The 23,581-nt window shown below is 34.4% G+C and overlaps 1 protein-coding gene across 4 annotated transcripts in view; it reads left to right on the top strand.

Moving 5' to 3' along the window:
* Positions 1 to 23,352, top strand: part of CHIC2 (cysteine rich hydrophobic domain 2) — a 78,247-nt gene extending 54,895 nt beyond the window's left edge. For 3 of the 4 annotated variants that reach the window (XM_078068632.1, XM_078068629.1, XM_036119683.2), the window contains 3 exons: positions 3,430 to 3,486; positions 3,653 to 3,712; positions 7,393 to 8,813. In XM_078068632.1, the coding sequence (XP_077924758.1) occupies positions 3,430 to 3,486; positions 3,653 to 3,712; positions 7,393 to 7,443 (168 nt within the window). In that variant the 3' untranslated portion in view covers positions 7,444 to 8,813. Of the gene's footprint in view, positions 1 to 3,429; positions 3,487 to 3,652; positions 3,713 to 7,392 lie in introns of all 4 variants that reach the window. The other variant, XM_078068631.1, reaches the window with a different exon arrangement.
* Positions 23,353 to 23,581: the final 229 nt, after the last annotated feature.

The raw sequence follows: 23,581 nt of genomic DNA, 5'->3' as shown, positions 1-23,581 counted from the left end.
AATTAAGATGACTTATTTTTAGAAATCCACTGGCCTAGAGTACTGAAAGATGATTTTTTGGTATTTTGTGTTGACAGGCCCTGTACGTACTAATTTTTTTCTGATGCATCTTAATTTGCTTTAATTTATATTGAATTTGATGATTGATACAAACTTTTAAAAATCAAGAACAGATTTTTATATGGTTAGGTTTTCTTGTCTAGTAGTAATTAATAGAGTTTGGCAGTGTTGAATCTTATATTTCTTTAGAAATAGCTATCTAACAACCCTGTGGACATAAACTCTTAACTTTTATTTCTAGATGACTGCAATTATAAGGTGCTTTCTTTTCATGTTGAAAGGCTTTTAAATAGCTTTTATAAATGCTGAGGTGTCATATATTTTTTCAGTATTTGCTAAATTGGTATTGTATTTAAGCTTGAAAATATATTTTGATTTTTTTAGCTAAAATAATTGCAGAGTATCAAACATTCTTGGTAGTTAAAGCTTTTTTTTTTTCCATTTAATTTGAGCTTTTGTTATTACTAACAAATAATTTGTGGCACAGTTTCTTTCTTTCTTTCTTTCTTTCTTTCTTCTTTCTTTCTTTCTTTTCTTTCTTTCTTTCTCTTTCCTTTTTTAAATGACTGCTAGAATCTATATACTTGTCACCTTAGTGTCCTAGAAATGTTCCACTTAGATCAAGGGTTCCTTTCTGGTTTTGTATGTTCTCACCTGCTCCTCACTGTAAATCATTGAGATGTCAAGTGCAATGATTAATTAAGCTGCACGTGCAAGTGCTTTTTTTTCACCTGTCAAGCAGGAAAGAAGTCTTATCGCAAGATTAGATGCTGCTAATTCACAGCTTTTTCTCCAGACTGTCAAGTATGTAGAAATATTTTATATTTAGATGCTTATTCAGAATATTGCATATCAGGGTTTGTTTTGTTTTGAGTTCTTAAATATTGTAAGATACAATTATTATACCAAACCCTATCATTAAACTCCTAATTAGAGGCGAAGAGTAAATTCAGAATTCCTACATAAATATTTTGGAATTTTAGGTTTATACTTTGTAATTACCTTTTATCCAAAATCTGCTAGTTGACTTCAGTTACTTAAAGTAACTATTTTCAAGTATCTAAATTGATTTTGTATGTACCCTGGGATCCATTCCTAATGAGATCCATTCTTATTATAATATAGCATAGGTTTAAATTTGTGATGAAATCTGATGATGGTAACTACACTTTTTTCTTTGAGTAATGAATATTTGCTGAATGTAATGTTAAGCTTTTACTTTTTATATGTTGATGTAAAACCTTGGACTTGGATAGCTTGTTCTCCCCACCCTAGTTATTTCATTCTCCACCCGCCTTCTTAAACATCAGTAAAAGTAAAACCTCAAATTGTATAGTAATCTTAATCTATTATTAAAAAGTCCTAGAAAGGAAGATTACAAGGTAGATTCAGGTTTTGAATCGGTTTTGCCATTGGTTTAGCAGCGGGTGGGCAGGCAGATGCCTGCTCAGAGTAGAACCTATTGCCATTTTTCACCATTGATAGAGTAGCCTTTCAGAGTCAATGAGCTCTGTCAATGTGAGCTTGTCAAGGCTACAACTTCATAGACCTGAGAGGCGGTTTGAGAGGTCAGCCCTTTTCAGGTTCGCTGTGATGCAAATGAACTTTAATGCTTAAACAACTATTGGAATTTTTATGTCTGCTCCTTGTTCTTTTTTCTTCACAAAGTCATTGACGAGACATTCAGTGCTTTTTAAATTGGAAGTTGCATTGTGCTAAAGACCTAGTACAGATTTACGGAGGGCTGAAAGCAGTTAGATCATGTTCTTTTCATGGTGCGATTAGAATCAAATCGATTTCCCTACAGCCTTCAGCATTCAGATGGCAATTTTAACAAAGCTTGGGGGCTAGACAAGGGACAAAACGACTGAACTGAATGTTAATTACACTCTGCAGCCTTATTTTCTTTTGATTTGGGGCTGACTGGCAACTAAATTAACAAAAAGTGTGACCATAACTGCTGCCCTATTTTCATTTAAAAGGAGAGCTGCCTCTAAAAGGCTATCTTTACAAAGAAACAAGTGAGGTCTGCTGATCATTGTTAACAAGGGCACTTTTTTTCCTTTAAAATTCTTGCCAAAAAAAAAAAAAAAAAACTGTTCAAAAAAAGTAATGTGATAATTTAGTCATTGGCATATTATTGCTCAGAGTTAGGGGATTTTCTGATTTTTATGACATAAGCTTAGAAAATGGTAATAGCGGGTAATTCATTGGTAGTTATGAATTATAATTGGCACCTATGTGACTGGTGTATCTTTAGTATGTACGACATGCTAAAAGGTAGTATGGTAACTTAGATTACAGTAGATACTTTAAAGAAATACTAACCATTTGTTATGTAACATTAAACTACTCAAAACCAGCTTGATCCTAACAATTTTTCATCTCATCCTTGCTTGACATGCAAATTTTCATATTTGATTATTAGTACTCATTTAGTTGTGCACGTTAATAGCGCTAGATGCTTTTTTCCTTCCCCTGCAAGGAAGCTGCAGCTGCACCAAGTTGCAGTTGATTCTTGTGGCAACACTGTCTGTCCCTTTTGCACCTGCAGCTGTGTCAGTCTCATCCTAACACCTGGCGTCATGAATTATCCTCTCCTTTATTCATACTTCCAGGCAAGACCCATTTCATGCTGCATAAGATACTGCAAAAATCAAGTGTACTGAAACATAAATTTCTCAGTTGATTCCTTTAACAGTAGTATTGATTTAAGCATTTCAGTATCATTTTTGTTGGTTTATATATAATATTTTGCCTCTGAAAATCCTTATCTGTGGAATAATTAATAAACAGGCTTTTAAACTTGGGTGTTATTTTTAAGTATGATGTGAGAATTTGTTTTGATAGCTAATTGATTTTTTTATCTATTAATGTTTAATTATTTTCTTTTTGATTTTACCCTAAAGTCATTTGTATTTTGTTAACTAATATTTAAATAATTAGTTTTAAAATATGTATGAAGGAACGTTTATCACTAAGTACTACAAAAATATTTTTGAAAGAAATGGGGATTAAAATTTATATCATTTGGTAGATGACATTAACTTTTTATTTATTCTTATTTTTATTTATTTTTTTGACATTAGCTTTTTAAAAGACTTTGATAGTTTCATATCAGAGGCTGATAAGTTTGAAACAGTTAAAAAAAGATACAGTGCTGAAGAATAAAACCATATCTTTATTAAAATAGAGTACTGTTTCTGTTCAGGGTACTACTTGTACTAAAATGTTGAAAGTGTTACAGACCACCATGTACTCACTCAGTCACTGTCTTCTACCTCTCTCCTTTTCACACAAAAAACAGCTGCAAAACAAAGTTTTTCTAAAACCAGTCAAGAGTAAACTTTTTTCTCATTTGTCTTCCAGACACGAAGATCGATTGAGAAGTTATTAGAATGGGAAAACAATAGGTTATACCACAAGGTGAGTACCACAGGGAGCAGCTTCGTACTGTTGGGGTCTGAATTGCACAGTATGGAAACAGATGCTTTTGTTGAACTAAAAATATGAAAGGTGGACAAATGGGTTAGTCTGTATGCTGCAATAAAATAGAGCTCATTTTTCTTCTTTTACTCTCCTACTTGTCTAGCTGTGCTTGCACTGGAGACTGAGCAAAAGGAAATGTGAAACGAATAACATGATGGAATATGTAAGTTAAAGGGCTGTTTTGTGAGTTTCTCTATTAAATGATCATTTATTTTGCTTCTGATCTTATTCTTTCCATGATTATTAATCAGCAAAGGTGTCAGGAGCTTAATCTCCTGAGCGCAGGGATTTTCTACGGTTCACAGATGCATGGTTTCATGTGCAAGACTGATTTATAAAGTTATGAATGACTTGAAAACAAGGCTTCACTGTGTTCTGAAAAATAATAAATTAATTGCCAAGATAAAATAGCCTGAACATGTGTTGATGGAGTGTGAAATTTTAGATGCTGTATAAAGAATAACCACAACTTTGGTTACGCAGCAAGTCAGATATGGCTTTTTTATATAATGCTAATCAAGTTTCCAAGTATGGAAGAAAACCTTTCAGCCAAGCCGTTGGAGCTTAAGAAACCTTTAGCCTTTATATATTTTAACTGCCCATACCTCAGTGGCCTTTAAAGAATCTTTCAAAATGTTATTAGAATATTGTTTTGTAAAAATTATCTTAAAGCAGGAGAGGAGATGTTGCTCATCCTGTATTCTTTAAAAGATATCTAATTGGCATATGTATACAATGAATTTTAGAGTTTATTCAGTATGGGGTTTAATTTACTGACTCCTTGATTTACTTGAACAATTTTTCTCCTTTTGAGTTCAGAATACTGTAGAAAATCATGAATTTTTATTTATTCTCCCCTGAGCTTGGGTGTTTTATTTTAAATATGGAAAGGTTATTATATTAAAAGAACAAGATCTGTGGAAGAGTTAATTGTTGAAAATGAAAGTCATAGTCTTTGTGAAGTAACCAGACACACTTCTGGCAGATTTTGTCTATTCTCTGAAACAATATAGCCATCATAGATAGTATATGTATGTGTGTGCATGTGTGTGAGAGTGTGTGTGAACAAGAGATTGATTAAAACAGTGCTTAAATAGTTGGAAATTATTATAAAATCATTTTTCTCTGTAGCATTTCCCTTTCTTTCATTATCATACAGTCAAATCCCATTTCTAGCCTTGAACATAAAAGACATTTTAAAAATGTCTTTTTTCATAGAATAGCTCTATTCACTGAATCAAAGAATGTAGATTTTATCATTATCTATTATATCAAACATGTTAATTTATGATGATGAGAAAGATACTTGATACTTTTTTTTATTAAGAAATGCTAGTCTAGTGCTTTCATCATAGATGATAAGAGTTTATATATTTTGGGGGGAGGGATGATTTAAAGGATTTTGTGAAAAAATACTTGCTATATTTATGAACCGAAATACTAATACATTTCTAAATTTACTTTGGAAAGGAAAACATGAAAGTTATTTCCAGTGCTGTTATTTCCAGATAGAACTATAAGAACGTCATTCATTCATAAAATGCACTCAAATATTCATGTTTGTTTTTATGACGTTCTTTTATTAACTAAAAATAAAATAATTTAACCATCCAGAACATTCTGAACTATGTACTTTGTAAAATAGTGTAATTTATCATGAATTTTTAGATAAACACTTTTCCTAAAGCCATATTATTTCATATACCACCATAGAAGATATCCAAAAGAGTTGTTCAAAGGAAAAATATAGGAGTGGCTGGCTGGCTCAGTCCGTGGAGCATGTGACGGGATTGTGGGTTTGAGCCCCATGTTGGGTATAAAGATTACTTAAAAATACAATTTTTTTAAAGGAAAAATATATAAAAATTGCTACAAAAATGTGTTTTTTTCTAAATTTTCTCAGAGTATGTATATTTGTGATAGTTGCTTGGGAGAATAACCTAATTTCAAAAACTCCCTAAGAAATAATTTGCAAAAGTTAAGATAGCAAAATAGTAAGAAGAAGAGTGCTTCATTTTTCTAATGAATTGGGGCCCTTTTTACCACATATTTCTCTTTGACCTCAACTTTTCTTTAACTTACAGAAATTTCATTTGTTAGTTAAAAGAAAATGATTCTCCTTGATTATATTATGAATATTGGGGACAATCTAGAAAAAATACCAACTTGATACCAACTTTTCTTTTATTCAGATACAGTAGAATAGTGTGATTTAGAAGAAATAAGACAAGTGGCCAGTTTCTATGTGTGGCTTCTTTCTGTGTGTGAAATGAGGTTGTAGGATATATTCTTTAAAAACTAATGATAATTCAAATATAGTCAAAGGTAGCCTTTATTTTGCATTAGATGGTAAACACTGTAAAATGTGATGCCTACACCTAAGAACTGAAATTTATGAAACTGTCTGATGAGGACATGTTTGAAATATAGAAGTGTTTATTGAATGTTGACTCATAAGTAGTTTAAACATCAAATCAGGTAGTTTAATCATCAAATTTTAGAGCTGCAATGAATTTTGTCATCTAGTCCAATCCCTTTATTTTATTTTTTTTTTTTTTTAAAGATTTTATTTATTTATTCATGAGAGACAGAGAGAGAGAGAGACAGAGGCAGAGGGAGAAGCAGGCTCCCCGCGGAGCAGGGAGCCCGATGCGGGACTCGATCCCAGGACCCTGGGATCACGACCTGAGCCGAAGGCAGACGCTTAACCGACTGAGCCACCCAGGCATCCCAGTCCAATCCCTTTATTATATGAGGAAATGGAGAAACGGGAATCTAGCTCAAATAAAAAGCTATAGGAAACCAGTGAACATTTTGTTGGCAAATGCCAGGTCAGAAGAGTGGCAAAGGGTGGCACCGAAGGCTTAGTACAGGATAACTAAAGTAGGAGAGAAGTATTTTTGAGCTGTGTGTAGAAGAGCCTTCTTTATTGAGGCAGATCAAAAGTCAGGAGAATTGAAGAGTGAAAATGAAAGTTTCTGGCTCATTTGGCTAAATGTAGAAGAGTGTCCAAACCTGGAGGTTATATCAGGACAAGTTTCTGAAAGAAAAATGAGGAGTTCACCAAACTTGGAAGCTGTTCAAATAATGTTTTGTTTAGCATCAGTTTCATACAGAGTTGGAACAAGGGAAAGAATTGATTGTCGTTTAAGGCAACTCACGTTTGGAATAAAAATTAGCTCTGGTCAACTTGTGTTTTTCTGTGTTAATGTGTTTTGTTTTTATTGGTTTTCCTTTAGTTTCATAGTAAAAGGTCCTTTGGAACAAATTTAGTCTTTAATATGGCTGACCTAAGAAGAAAAGAACTTTTTTAAAAAAATTAAAGAGATAAAGGAGCCTTTATCAAGAGATTACATATCATGGTAGGGTAAAGTGAGAGCAAATCTAGAACCCAAAGACCCATGGAATTGAGTGAGATAAAAAGGAGGAAGGCCAAAGAAATAAACATTAGGTTGGTTGTCACCACATAGTGCAGTAGAAAGGGCAAGGCTTTGGAGTTAAGGTAGTCCTGTGTTCAGATATTGACCCCACAGTGCGTGGTGTTATAACACCTCGTGGTGTTATTACTTGGATCGTCAGTGTTCTCATCTGTGAAATGAGGGTAATAATACTTGCCTCATGGAGAAGTTCTTAGGATTAAAAAGATCTACAGAGTGTGAGACACTTGGTATGTAGTGAGTTCTTAAGAAACGCTGGCTCTGGCTCCCTTCGTCATTTACCCCCGCATGCATTCTCCTTCAGGGGCACTGTCAAAATTGCTGTAAGTGATGGCATAGAACAGAAGTTTGTTTAAGATAAAAATTTATTTAAATCTTTTAAAAACTTTTTTTTCTCCTTCTACAGGTCATCCTCATAGAATTTTTACCAAAGACACCGATTTTTCGACCAGATTAGCATTTACTTTATTTATAGAGACTTTCCAAGTATGTTGTCTTTCCAATGGTGCCTTGCTTGGTGCTCTCCTGGTGGTGACATAACATTGGTTCTACAGAATCGTGTGGTGTTTTTTTCTGTTTTTTTTTTAAATAACTGCATGTTCTAAGTGTGCATTTTTGTCAAACTTTGCAAATTATTTCATACAGATGTTTAATACTTAAGTTATTGTGCTCTTTTCTGTTATGTATTCTGATTTTCAAGGATTACTTTTTTTGTATTATCGAAAAAATACATTTGAAATTAGCATAAAAAGTGGCCAGCCTTTTTTATTTTATCACCAAGGTACACACAGTCCTTTATTTATTAATTCCATAATATAGAAGAACACTTTTGTAAGGCTCTACTTACCTATTCTAGCAAGCACACTCTTTGTATTATTTTTCTTCCTTTTAAAATTTAAAACAGTTATTACTTTAAAATAGTAAGTTTTCTTTAATAGCTTTTTGGAACCTAACATACCCTTTCCCATACAATTCCTAATGCTCTGTTTACAGCAGAAATATCTGTAACATTATGAAGACCTATCAAAAATTTTTGACAGTATTTCTGTCTTCAGAGGTAGTAAGGCAGGATTAAATTATTTTTATTAGAATAGACAAATAATGAATGGTATGCATGCACCTAATGGTTACTAGAGCTCAGGATCACAAAATATAGTAGCATTACAATCTGTGTATATTTTTGATCAAGATGATAATAATGGCCTTACTTGCGTTATTTTTTATTGTTTATCAAATCTTATATAGCAAAGTATGGAAATACTCCTTTTAAAAATTTCTAAGGAAAATATTTCTCCCAATCTAACATAATTGTAGAATGGATGTATGTTTCTGAAAGGTTTTTGAAAGAAAGCAAAAGTTGTAGAATTAAAAGTAAGCTGGTGTTTAATACCCCATTGATACTTAGAAGAGATTATTACTAAGAAATGGAGGACATATTTAGTACTGTTTTTATCCACTAGTTTGCTTTCAGTCCAGTTATGTATACTTTTTTGATTGAGAATGTGACATATAAGTTTAATCAGATTAGCTTGTTTCTTTTAAATATATACAAACATACATATTTTTTCCTTCCTTTTGTTGTACATATCTCCATGCATTTTAAAACTTTCTAAATTTCTGAATGGCCTATGTGTAAATTTTTGTTTTTATAGACCTGAAATTATAAAAGTTTTAATGTGTGTCAAGAACTTGTTCCATACAACTGTGGTATCTAGCAATAATGTGAATAACTTTTGAAATTATATAAACTATGCTTACTAATTTGTATTAAGAATTGGTACCACTATACAGTATCTTTTCTCCTTGTATTAAATCTTTTAAATACCAGTTTCATTAATTTATATACCTGTATTTTTTAAAAGTATTTCTCTGTACTCCTCCAAAGTACTGTAATTCTATATAAATTTGAATAGTTGGATTCTAGTATCTTAAGTCCTATATCCTATATTGGACATCAGGAACTATCTTAAAAACTAGGGTGGTTTTTTTTTTTCATCTGAGTATTATTTGTTTCCATTGCTCCCCAAAACACTTAACAACTTGAATTTATAAACCACTTTTCCTATGAAGAGCTCAAAGTACAAATAATTCAGACCCCTCTCGCTTTATTGACCTTGTGTCCAGGGTATGTCCTACCACCTTAAAGTAGTAGAACTAAAAGGTAATGCTATTACAAAAACTAGTATTCCTATATGGTTCCAGTGTGAAAAATTATTGTCTGGAGAAGGCTAAAATCTGCCTCAGGATTCAGAAAGAGCAGAAAAATATAACTCTGTAGGCTCTGCAACACAGTGTTCTATATCTAAAATTCTGTAAATTTGTAGAGTACCGTATTGATCAGCTTTATAGGAAGTACTGTACCTATTTTGACATAATTTTTTTCTCCTGTTATTATTTTCTGGAAATTTTAATTTAAAAATTATTCCCATAAGAATATTTTAATGTAAGATAATTTTCACAGTTGATAGTATTTAGGTATAGGAATCCCTTTAAAGCTTTTCTGATTTTGAGAGGCATGGCAGTTGCTTTAAGGTCCTGAGAAATGTGCACTCTTACATTTCCAGTGTGTATATAGAAAAGAACCGTGAATGCTTAATATGTGGCATTACCATTAGCCAGTTATGCCTTGAGCAGTTAGATTTCCTGTTTGGGCTTTTATTAGTAGCCCCCAGTAAGCCCTCTGGCTTATTCTTTCTTGATTCATGAATCTAAGTGCCCATGTTGCTGGAAATTAGAAATGTCAGAGATGCCTATGTTGTATGAACATTAGTCCAAAGGAAGTACTTAAAATGATAATTGTTCTTCAGTTCCTGTTTTCTAACTTAAAGTTTGTGAGACATGAACCATAGGTACTTTTAAAACTGGCCAAGAAAAGGTATCATTGGCAGAAAATCTAGCATATAGATTTTGCATAGGCTAAGTGAATAACTTACGATCTTTTATATATTACTGGCATTTCACAGGTAGTCCATCATTCTTGTGTAGAAACATTTACTTTTCCAAAGCTTATTATATTTTAATACACTACTATTATATATCTGAGTTAAAATATATACTCTAGAACCTAAAGGCTATAAGTAAAATTCAAGTGACATGTTTAGCTTCTAAGGCAGATGTTGGCCCTGCTCACAAGAGGGTCACCTTACCTATATAGAATGGTCATCAGATGCTTTATTAAGACTCTTTAATGGCTAGGTTCCATTCATTTGAAATATAAACATGTGATTTTGGCCTAAAATCAAGAAGTGTTCAAACCTTTAATAGTAAGCAATAATTTCCTTTCCTTATTAGAAAAACTACTTTTATAATTGAACATTTTAAATCAGGAAGAACTACAGCTTTCTCCATGGCTGTGTTTTCAGTGTTATTTGTAGACAACATCTGATTGCTTCTTTATATTAGTAGACACAGGCAAACTATATAAAACTTTGACAACATTCCATGTCAATCTTGGGTTATAAAAGAATGCTATTAATAATAACATGTACAGCTGGATCCACATTTGCATGCGTTCAAACTACAGTAGTCTTACATAACATTATGTACATAGACTGTTTTAACTTTTATGGTATTCTGCTTCACAATTATAACGTTTAGCTGCATGCCTGATTTTCACTGTAAATATTTGGTTTGGCTCAATATTGGTCAGTAGTACTAAATCAGAAGTACAATCTGTTTAAAACTGTCTTTGACTGAATTCCAACATCTAGTCCTGGAACCCTCTTTCCTTCTCCTATCCTGCTGAAGCAGTGTGGGTCCTTTTGCTGCCCTCCTGATGTCCAGAGTCTTCATCCAGATACAGACGTAGTTCACCATTGCCTTTTGTTTTCCTTCCCCAGAGCTCGCAGTACAAATGGTAGTTCTTCTGCATTCTTAGCTAGGTATTTAGAAGGCCAATTAAAGTGAGTTAGTCACATTAAGTGATTAATGGGTGACTCTCCATTCTGCTAAGGTGGTACTTGCATTTTAAAAGTTTCTAAACTCAAATTTCCCATTGGAACAGTGGTGCAATTGATATTTTCCTTTTCAACAGACCCTATTGGTCCAGACTTCGCAGGGAAAGAATAATAGGATGGTTGCATGTGGGGCTTCTCAAACCACCATTTCTGAAGAAAGCTGATTTATATCTACTATTATGGCAGAAAGAATAGGCTCAAGGCCAATCCTAAACCAAATAAACCAAACTATTAATTATCCCATAATAGTTGTGTTAAATATACTTTTAGATATAATAACCAACTTTATGTTATTTTTAGGAACATGCCTTTTATATAAGTTGAGATGTGAAGGTGATTTGTCTTTAAAACTTGAGTTATTATCTTGTTCTGTACTTTTACAGAGATGTTTAGATAGTAATGTAAGAGAAACCTAAATATTGTTTATATTATTAGTCATAATTCTGTGTACTAGGGAGCAATATTCCCCTTCCTCCCACAATGGTAAATTGAACAACAGAGGTTGTTTGTAGCCTTAATAGACAATACTGAAAATAGAAATTCAGAATGCTAATCCTGATTTTGAAGTTATTTCTGATGTTCTGAGAAATCATCAAATTACTTGGCTTCTTTGCATTTATCTTTTTCCACAAAAGGAAGATACTGTGACTACCTCATATTTTAAGTCATTTATTTTGCTGTTATTTACTAAGTCCTATATAAAAGTAGAAATGAATAAGTAGCTTTTTTGACTTACTTACAGAGTGAGCAGAAACCTGAGTTACTATCAAATTTTGCATTTAAAATTAAAGAGAGTACTCCCTATGTATATATTTATAGTAATGATTTGCATGTTTAAAAATCACATAGACATTAAGTACAATACTTGAGAAAAGTTTCTTTCTAATAAGACCCTTTAAAATGTAGTTACATTTCAGATACTTAAGCAAAATCATGCCCGCCCCCCTTTAAATAGCATCTCCTCTACTTCATAAACATGGTGCTCTGAATTTGAGAGTTGACTGCTTTTTTCTCTTTATGAAGGATAGATAGTGTATCTCTTTCTCAGCTCTTTATCTCAGAAATATTTCAGTAAACTATCCATACCAGGCATTCTGAATTTTGGCAGATAAGCCAAATTGTATGTATTTGTTTTTAAAGAAAGTCAGCCAGCCTTTAAGAGAAGATAAGTAACGAATCAGTGTTTTGGCTACTCTACTGGACCGTAATACATTCTCAAACTGCAGATTTCCTCTCCTGTTGGTTCGTAATTTAGTATAACTGGTTCTAGTTCTTTCTTGACATAAATTCTGTATGGATTTAAAATGTTCAAGAAGGAACGAACATTCTGTTCCCTCAAGAAACCTTTTACACTAATAAAAGACCACCTCCTTCTTTCTCTTCTAGTAGCAGCTTATTTAATTAGGTAATTACAATAATCTCATTGCATTGCCATGAAGTCTTCATAAACAGGAGTTTGTTTTAACTGAAGTTATCAAAGCTCTTTTGAAAGTCTCTCTTTTTACATTTGTTGGAGCTAATGAATGACATTTTGTCCTCTCAGAAGAGTTAAGCATTATGAAGCTGGCAGTGGAAGCAAGGTAGACCTGATTGGAAAGCAGTGTGCTGAAATCTACTGGCTGAGAGAAATAACTACATTGTTTCCCTACACTTTGGTTTACAAGGGGCAAAATTATGCAATGGTGGGGAATTGCACAGAGCTTTATGCTTCCTTTTATATATTCTTTATATATTACAATGGAACTTATTTTTTTTTAAAAGAAAAAATACTGTTCTAGATAGAGTTTTCCTCTGCTATTCTGTCCTTCGAGAAGATAACGGGAGGCTACCTTGAATAAAGTATTCTTTTATTATCTTTTATAATGTAAGTTTGACAGTTTTTTAAAAAACACTAAATAAAGAATTTTAGGAATTTATTCCTATATCCTTAATAAGCATGGAAAGTTTTCAAATAAAATAATCAGAAACTTATGTAGGGGAGCAGTTATGCAGACCCAAGATCAGGGTCCCTATTATGTTTTCAGGTAATTCTAGTTACATTCAGGTAAGTCTAGTAACATTTTAAAAAATGAAAATAACTTTTATAAAATATGTAGTTGAATCTTAAAAGGTATGTATCATATTTTTCTTTCATTATTAAGAAATTAACACCATTGTCAAACATCTGTTTGTGTTAAAACAAGATGGGGGGGTTTAGATAAAAATTTGTTGGCCTTCATAATTGTGAAGAAATATGTAGATGGGTTATATTTAAAGTGGTTTGGTTTTTGGTCCCATGTTGGTTGCAGTATATTTAGTCTTATAAAATCAAGTCCTAATTGACAGGTTTTTCTAGTAAACAAATGGATTTCTAATTTGAGCTAGGGGACTTTTTTTTTTTTTTTTTACTTTGCTTGCTTGCTTTGGCTAGTTGAGTTTTTGTTGTTAAGTGAGTTGGTTGTAATGCGTGACTTCAATATGTGATTCTGTGCTTGAAACTAAAATGTGGGCTAATTTACAGCATTTGGTCTTTAAAGACTATACTACATTAAATAAAATTTTAAGCCACTTTAGGTGAAGTTGGAAAAGAGAGCCTGGCGCTTAGAGATCAAATCACTTTAAAAGAAATTGGCCAAACTAATGATGTCTGTTGAAATGACCATATGAATGGATACACACACAAATACTTCTTCTGTAGATATGATCTTTACAAATATCTGGGAATAAAATAATTGACATTATGAATATGAGTTTAGGAACCATGCATAATAAAGAAACTTTTGTATTTATGTGTTCATAAACGTGCACATAGAAAAAAATAGAGAAAAGGTACAACTTATATATTATCTTTTTTCGCCAAAGATCTTATTTAAGTTGTTTAAAAGCCAACAGCTTTTAAAATAGGGTTCTCAATTATCTTATTTAGGTTTAGCATTGGTTTTTAAGCTTTCAGGGGGAGGCGGAAATAATTCTAATCACTACTCCTATAAATACACATATTTAGCAGTATTTAAAGTTTATCTGTTGTATTGTTTCAAATAAATACTTGTCATACACAGTTTTACTTTTTTGTTTTACTTGGTTGACCCAGATTCTAGTGCAAACCTTTAAGAAATAATTCCACACATATGGGAAAAAAAATACATGTATGTGCATACACACACACATGCACACACACTTCATTCTAAGATAAATTGTAACTCAGTTGATGTTAGGCAGTAAAGATGCTTTCATCCCCGTCACCTGGATTGCTTTAGTTAAAATACAAAAGGACAATTATATTTGAAACATTTAAAAACTAAGAGGGAAATTTTGTGTTTGTGATTGTTTCCTCGAATCATCTAAATATTGTAGTTTTGAAAGAATTGATTCCTTATTTTCTGAACTCCTGTTCTTTCAGTCACTCCTTATTTTCATTCTGACGAGAAAAATATGAGAGTTCTCAGAAGTGTATTCAGTTTCCTTTTTCACAAATGGAGACCTAAGCAAAAATGCCATTACCGCTGGCAGGCATTACTATCTTAGAACCCAGCACAGAAAGCCTAAAAGGATAGCTCAACCTTTTGTACCTACAGTCTTAGATATTGTTAGATAGCCATTCAATTTTCTTTGCATTGTGTGTGAGATGAATATTTCTTGAGACTTTTTTGTTTGCTTTACTAAAGAAATCAAGAGAGAAAGAAAAAAAAAAACCTCAAAAAACAAAACAAACAAAAAACACCCTGTAACTCATGTGAAGCATGCAGGGTGTTGTAATTTCAGTTTGCAAAGTGGTGTGATACAATGTTGCTGAGCCAAAAGCACACGATAGATTTAATGTAGCCAATTGTGTACTTTTGAAAAAAAGAGTAACTGTTCCCTGTGAGTTAATTTTGGATTTTTTCAAAATCTCTCTTTTAGGCTTTGTGCTGGATTCTTCCAGACAAATGCGTATTCCATGTGGGCCACTGTTCTGCTAAATGCTCTCAGTTCTCCTTTTGCAATCAAGATTATGTTGCTAAGGAGATTTTGCTTTTATTGGTGCCATTGATTTGTGTTAATACGTTTTGAATACCTCTCCGTATTCTTCCGTAGACAAGGCCAAAAGAAAAACTTCCCCGAGTTTCCCAATTTACATTACAAATGGAGCGGTGGTGTAATGAAGCCGATATAAAGTGGGCAGTTGAAAGGGAACTAAAGAAGGGCACTCAAGTGAGAAATGAAGAAATGTGCCGAGTGTAGTCTGTGGGCTGCCTTCGGTCCAGCTGCAGGAACTGGCTCTGGCCAGAGGTAGAGTGAGTTAGCACCTCCCTCTGCAAAGACCACCCACTTTTTGGACCCCAGGCTGCATACCATAGATTACCTCATTGACTAATATAGAGCCCTTAAAAAAGTGAGAAACTCTTTCTCAAGTGGCAAAGACATGGTTCCCTCTCACCCCCAAATCTCTTTTTGAATTCTTCGTAGCGCATGACTGAGGCTATACTTTCTACACCTTAGGACCTTAGGTTGTGACGTCCTTGTCCCTTAAAGGAAGCCCTATGGATGAACCAGTTCTTTTGGTTGTGAGGATTAGCATATTCAAATTTTGTTGTCGATATGTCACTAGGTGCTAAGGATGTTAACTAGATTATCAGATTGAAGGTTTTAGTTACATGCTCCTTACTTGGTGTCCTATTCTAGACTTCAAAGACTCTCTTCACTATAAAACTCAAATACTCTGAGGGGAGAGAGAATGCAAGTAGACATGTCTTGAACCAGTGAAGTGATTTGCTTGGGTGGCAGGACCTTGAAGGAGCTGAGGAATACTTTTGTGGCACAACCCATGGTTTACATTATTCTGACAGTCTGCTCTTAATGCATATGGCTTTGCTCTGTTTTTTTAATCAGCACAAATACTGCACTGATACAAGTTGAAGAACATTTAGGCATTCTAAATTAGAAATGTCAAAAATAATATGGAAACTATGAAGAAAAGTTGCTACATAAGTCTGAGCAAATTTAAAATTGATCACAAGGGAAGTATCTCAAGTGTTAAAAGGACTAGCCTGCATTATTTGGAGACAAGAAATGACTGTTTCTGTCAAAACAATTACATCAGTAAAAACTCTAATAGTTCTTTAATGTTGAATGATCTGGGCAAGAAGCATAAATTCCAAAGGCATTCTGCTACCAGTGGGAAGTAGGAAATTTATAAGGAACATCTGAAAAGGAAATCCTTAATTCCTGTGTTTATAGTACCTTTTCATTAGATGGTTTTCCTAAAAGATGCTTATCAACTACTATGCTTCATAGATAAAATCTTAATTTCCAGACTAAATCTGGTAAGAATTTTTGTCTTACATTCCAAAATCTTGGTATACCCATATTCCTGAGTGTGTTTTTTTCCCTGTAATATTTTTAAAGCTTTTAAAATTAATTACCTATAGCTTAAAGACTAAAGCTGAAAAGTATAGGGATGAACTTATATCTTCAGCCTGGCATATCTGACTGTATTTGTCAGTGGTTTCTATATTAATGCTACCATTCTTCCATGCTGTAATCCTAAAATTGAGAATTTGTAAGAATGAGGAAAGTAGGTAAGAATTAATTATAGGTGAAAGGTAGTGAGAAGTGAGAAACATAGTATTTTTGTATTATATATTGAGAGCTCCCCCCCCAAATTGATATTAATCAATTGAAAGTGACTTTTACATTACTTTAAACTTTAGAATTCATATACTTGGACAGCCTGACCTGAAGAGGTAGACAAACCTGTTCTGTTCATGTAGGCAAAAAATAAGCAGTATAGTTTGAGCATCCAACATGTACCAAAAACTTTTGTGAAATTATTTTGCATATATAGGTAAAATTTACCAGAAGTATTCTAAGATTTATAAACTGATAAACCAGCTCTTCATAGTTAGTCTTCTGTATGTAATATACTACTACCTGCTGGAGGGTAGTTTTGTAAAAGAATGCAAGCGTAAGAAATCAGCCACTCTGCCTTGATTGGTATTTGTTCTGTATTACTGCTTAGGGCAAAGATGAGTTAGGGTATTTATAAATGCATGGCATGCTTGTAAATACTATCAAAATCATCAACACTGAGGCTGGAAAAAGAGCTTTGAAGAAAGGATGTGTGTAGAAAAGCACTATCATCTTTTCCAGTTCTGTCAGTAGTGGGTCTTGCTCTTTAGCCATAGTCCACATCCATTGTTTAAAAATGTGGGATTTCAGAGCTGGAAGAAACCCCAAATGTGCCCTATGGGAGTGTGCATTAGAATCAACTGGGGAGTGTTTTTGTTTGTTTGTTTTCAAATATACATGACTATACTCCCACCCCCATTAGAATTGGGAGGAGAGGAAAGGAGAGCTTGTGTATTGTGAAAAATGTTCTCAATTACGGTAAGACACTGTCCCTTCCCATTCTAACCTTACGACCTAGGAAGTCTGTCACTTGTCTGCACTCCTAGATGGTTAGTGACAGTACCAGGACTAAAACCCCAGTCATATGATCTCTGGTTCACAAATGTGGGGTCTTTCCTGCAATAAATGCCATAAATAGAGTCTTTTTTGCAAACTTAGCGATTAAAAAAAAACCCTAAAAGTAATTATTTGAAATCCAGAAAGCATTATCAAAATTGATTGTGTAACTGAAAGAGGATCACCTAAAGCAAATTGTTGGATCAAAAAAAATTCCCCAAATTTCTTATCTCTGGAAGTGAGGAACTTTTAGCTTTATCTACTGCCCAACCTGAGAACTGTGACTTAGACGTTTAATTATTTATTGCTGGTCCGTGTGAAAACATTTAGAATGGCTGGCAGCCTACCAGGCCCTGAGTTAAACATTCTACGGCCTGACTAGACTGCTGGGTAGCCAACTTCACATCAAATTAAACACATTCTCTTCATGATGAATAGCTTGGAACCCAAAAACTTGATTTTGTTACAAAAAATGCAAGGGGTGTGTTGTTTTCTAAATTAAAATTATTTTATGTTTTACTGCCACCATTCTGGTTGTGATTTGATGTCAAGTGTATTTTCTTTGGTGGTGGTGAGATGGAAGAGAAATGGACAATGAGGGACTTTCGGTACTAATAAAATAAAAAAAGGACTCCAACAAGGTTGGACACAATGTAGCCTAGAGATGAACATTCATGAATTTTGTATTGAAAAAATTTACATTTCATTAACATTTTAAATTACAAAGGCAGGTCTACAAATACTGATTTGTATGTGTGTGTTCTCATTGCATTTTCCAAGCAAACAGTGAATAACGTAATGCTAACTTAACTATATCCTGTTTCCTTACCGTTAATTTCCCTTTTTATTTTAAAGTGTGAGCTAACTGTAATGTGTAGCAACATTAATTTCAGTGAACCCCACTTTACATTTTCTATAGATCTGTGCACATAAACTCCATGTAATGTTCCCTTATGTAACAAATGCTTGGGGATAATGAAGTGTAGTCCGAGCATCATTGCTCAGCTATGTAGTAAAGCAATTCTCCACAGACTTGCCACTCTAGTTCTGCATCCACATGGATAGCAATCAACTGTCTTGATAATGAGTGACAATATAAAAATGGAATGTTTGACAATTAATATTCCCTAGAGATTAGAATTATTCAACTTCAATTTGTCATTCTTTTAAACATGTTGTACTCTGGGAAGTTCTGTGAAGTTACAAGGAATTTGAAAGGGTTGAGGAAATAGTGGCTGGCTGATGTAATGAATGGGAATGTTGGAACTAAGAACTCTGCTCAAGGAGCCGGCTGTCCAGCAGGCTGCCGGTTGAGGGTAATTGACAGGCAGGTGCCTGAGAAATGACAGGAAAGGCCCTAGTTTTAGTTATTGGCATCAGTAATAATGGCATTATGGCTCTAGGCTGTGATTGAAGAAGAAAATCGTGTATCATACGAATTTAAAGTGTGTTAACTATTCAGTTGCAGGAAGTTACAGCATCTAAAACCTGAAAGCCCTTTAACCAGAATCTCTCATTTAAGAACTTGTTCTTGTGTAGTTTGAAAATTTAGCAGCTTGAGAAAAACTTAGCAGTTTTAGATATATTTTTGATAAAACTATAAACTTTAAAAATCACAGAATTAAGATTTACTTTTATGAATGTGCTTTTCCTTTGAATCCTTGAAGCATTCTCAGAAACTTAACATAGTTTGGAGTTCTCTTCTTGAAGAAGCGGCCATCAGTGAAGAATACAGCCTTTTGATGTGGTAGGATTACTGAGCTCTGACAGTTGTCTTTCTTAACTCTGCCTTCTTCCAGCGGTACGGAGCCCCTATCACTGGGCTTTCCACGTGTTGTAACGGAATGCCACGTTTTCAGACATGAATGGGTAAACTTGAAGAATTTCTTGGTTATCTCTGTGGTTCCTCCATTAAACTACTCTGATTTACTCATCACAGTTGCATTCTTGGGATGAATTTGTATTAAGATCACAAATGAAATTCATTAAGTCATTCTAAATCAACCAGAGAATGTTTTTAATTAAACAGGAAGATGACGTACAGAAGCTGGCAATGTTGAAACCTAGATACTTAAATAGTACGTTAAAATTTGTCTGAAGTACGCTTTTGGGTGATGTCTAAAATTAATCAGGGGACTATTGATGTAGTTTAAAACAGAAGGAATAAAATAAAAAATGATTTTTGTTTTTAAATAATTCGAAGTGTTGACCAAAGATAGTAGTCGTTCTGCCTTGGAATAACATTTAGATTTCAGAATTTGAGTTTTATTTTCATGTTTGTTTTGACAAAATGCTTATTTTGCTTTCTTCAACCTGAAAAGGTTTAAGGCTTTGAACTTTTTGAAACTGCTAGATCTAATTGTTGAAGTTTTGAAAATAAATCCGAGGGAATGTCAAAAATAAATGTTAGAATTTACTGTTGCAGCAAATCCATCTACTCACAAAATTGCCTTTCAGAGATACCTTTTTCTCAAAAACAAAAGAGGGAAACATATTTTACAAATTTATTATTGTCATTTTAATGCCACTTTAAGCGTGTTTTCTTTGACTCCAATTTTAACAGTTTAAAAATAGATGATTACCGAATCTTTTTTCTTAAAGCAAAGGAGTCCAGCTCAATATGTTAAATCTACTATTAAAAGCTGCCCTGTTAGTATACTTTTCTTCATAGGATTGTCCATTACACTTAAGTAAACAAAATAACTTGTCTCATTTATCTCACACTATCTATATGACTTTGTTTCTTCCAACTATAGTTTCAGCTTTAAAGAATACCTTCATCATTTTTTTTTGCATCAGCTCAGAATTCAGAAGGCATAAAAGAAGTTGCTAGTTTTCATTCTCTTCAGTTTGCTTCCATAAAGTAATCCTTACATGATGTGAAGTTTGTTTTGTTTTTGTTATTAGTATTTCTTTTCCTACTAGTTACCAAAGAGATTTATTATTACAGTGCCCCCAAATCATGTAAGTTGTGGGCTGGAATAGCAAATGACAACTTCCTTAAAAAAGGTGTATTGAAGGGCGCCTGCGTGGCTCAGTTGGTTAAGCATTTGCCTTCGGCTTAGGTCATCATCCCTTCTCAGCTGGGAGTCTGCTTCTCCCTCTCCCTCTGTCCTTCCCCTTGTGCGCTCGCGCGCTCTCTCAAAATCTTAAAAAACAAAAAACAAAAAAACACATGCATTAAAAAAAAAAGTGTATTGAAGGGTATTTCTAAGAGATGACACTGCTGTAACCTAAAGACCTGTTGAACTTCCCTTCCTGAGTGAGACAAATCAAGCTAACAAGTTATCTTCCAATCCACAGTAGATCTTCAGAAAGTAGTCTGAAAACCAATTGCCCGTCACTGTGGCTAATCCACAGTTTACTAAATGATTAATGTAGATTTGCAGGTAACAGAGCTAAAAATATGTTACTAATGAAAATTGTTCTCCTTAATAGAGTCCTACTTTAAATTGGTTTGGTGAAGAAAGGGTTCAAATGATGTATTAAGCTTGGCCCGTTCCCAGACATTGTACCAAGGGCAAAGGATATTAACGGAAATAACGTCTCTCTGCTTCTGAAGAGTTGAGGCTGGAGGAGTAAGCATGTAATGTGATACGGTAACAACCAAGGCAATCACATGGCATGGCAAGGGCTACCAAAGGGCAATACACTTTGTATTGGGTGGGAAGTTCAGTGAAGTCTGCAGGAGAGATCCTAAAGGTGATTTTGAAGGATCAGTGGAAACTTAATGGACATGCGCAGAGACGGATATAAATATGGTGCATTAAAAAACTGAGGGGTTGGTTCTGAGAAATACAGGGAACAAATAGTTGTCAGAGGGGACGGACGTGGGGGGATGGGCACAATCGGTGAAGGGGAGTGGGAGGTACAGGCTTCCAGTTAAGGAATGAATAAGTCACTGGGATGAAAGGTCCAGCACAGAAAATGAAGTTAGTGGTATTGTAGTAACATTGTATGGTGACAGATGGTAGCTGCACTTGTGAACATAGCATCACATACAGAGTTGTAGAATCACAACGTTGTACAGCCGGAATTCATACAACATTGTGTGCCAACTACAAACACACACACACTGCCAACAACAAAAATGGCGTTCTCCATGACGGGAAAATAGGGAAAAATGGTATGTAGTAATTATATGTTAAATTAATAAATTATGAGGAAGCATCAAGGGAAGGCCAGAAGGGAAGGATGAGACGTGTATCATGCTGAAATTTTAACTCCAACCTGAAGCTGTTGAGAGATTTTTGGAAAATGAATGGACCCGATCAATCTGTCATTGATAATACTCATTCTGACTGTGAAATCAGCCAAAATAAGCTCCATTGTTAATGTCTTAACTTGTAAAGCTAACAGGTCATAATTCCTTTGTTCCATAGCTCATTATTCTAGCAGTAAGACTAAATAATAGGTAAGATAGAAGGAATGGAGGTGTAGAAAAATGGTTTTGCCCTTTAACGGAAAGACTAGCTTTCTAACAATTGAGGTTAATTATCTGGGAATTTATCAAGGAATCTCTGGAATCAAACCTGGAATCTAATTCTGGTACCACTTTTTGGCTGTGTGATCTTGGGGATGTTACTTAACAGCTCTGTGTCTCGTGTGTAAAATAGATGTATAATACCACCTGTTTCAAGAAATAGCTGTGAGGATTGAATAACATAATGCATATGTTCCGCTGGTAATGCTACCCAACCCAAAACCACAAGGACGAGTAGGAGTTGAACAAAATGGGGTTTGTTGCTTGTTTAAACCAGAGCACACACAATGGGGAATCAGGGTATTGCAATCAGCACTGAAAGGACTTCATTATAGGGTTTGGACTCAGGTAATTTGGAAGAGTTCAAGGAAGCAAGAGTTTGCTTTGGATTTAGATTCTCTCAGGAAGTGGGGTAATTTTATGATTGGATCTTGTTTAGAAGGTGGGAAGAATGAAGCAAAGTTAAAGCTGTAACTGGTAAAAAAAGCAGCAGTGACTAGTATTGCGGGGAGAAGGGGGATGTTTGGAATTTGTGCTTTGCACTGTGGCTTTTTGCCCATCCTTAGACAAAATTATGAAGAGGTCTTATCTGTTTGCCTCATTTCATCAGGGTCACAGAGCGACCTTGCCTGGTAGTGGTGTTCTGTGAGATTCAGTTTATGTTCAGCAGGAGAACACCAAGGCCTCGCTGGTGGTAGCAGGCCAGCCTCCCCATGCTAGGGGCTGCTTTTCCCTTTTTCATCACTTAGCACAATGCCTGGCCTAAGTTCAAGCTTAAGAAATATTTCTTAAGGAATTGTAACATTGAGCCCAACTCTCAGAAATGCATTCTGAATCTAGCAGAGTGGACAGTTCGGCCTATTTTTGGAATGAATGTAACTGTTTTCCAACTCTGTTGGCCTCTTCTATGTGAATAGATTTTCCTTACGTTTTAGATTTTTACTTTGAGTTAGTATTTTTCATACTCAGAAAGGATAAATCAGAATGTTAAACTTCTGATTCTTGGAACATTTTTACAAAAGTTTAACTGAAAGTCTAAAAATCGAATTCCAACATCTCTACTTTATGTAAGTATAACACTTTATAGTGTTTATCATGACTGAACTTAAGTGTAGTTATTTGTATGATATCTGTGTTCCCAAATATGCCGCCAGAGCAAGTCCCAGTTTGCCTTGTTATTTTATCTCTAGCCCTCTGTACAGTGTCTGGCACAGACTGTCGAAGAAATGGTTGTTGAGTCACTGAAGGAGGAAAAGAAACTGCTTGGAAAGCGGAACTGAAACTAACATGCATTGAGTGGTTGGTTCCTCATCGCCAGGGGCGGTTTTAGACACTCTACAAAAGTTACAGTGAAATCCTGGACATAAAAGGATAATTTCTCTATTCCGCCAAGGACGCTTTGACGCACGCCGAAGAAACCTGCTCTTCTAGGAAGCGATTAAGCTCTATTTCAGATCTGTGTTATTCATCAAACATTTAATAAACACTCCTATTGCACAGGGAATTCAGCTTCTCAGAGCCTGTCATTAGCATCTGCTGCCTTGTAATTACAGCAGTTCCTTCATCTGCTCTCCCTCTGTCGTAGTCACCCCGGAGTCTCAGTGTGTCTTAAACATAGCTGTCCCTGGCTGTGCTTCCACCTAGCCGCTGAATGCGGCGCGAGAAAAGCCTACAACCGGTGCTAATTTCATTTTTAGCTCATTCCCACAAATGCCAAATAGTTACTACCGAGA

This window comes from Halichoerus grypus, chromosome 3, assembly GCF_964656455.1.
Source record: "Halichoerus grypus chromosome 3, mHalGry1.hap1.1, whole genome shotgun sequence".
In the NCBI taxonomy this organism is placed as follows: Eukaryota; Metazoa; Chordata; class Mammalia; order Carnivora; family Phocidae; genus Halichoerus; species Halichoerus grypus.
This window is presented reverse-complemented; position numbering and strand designations above follow the sequence as displayed.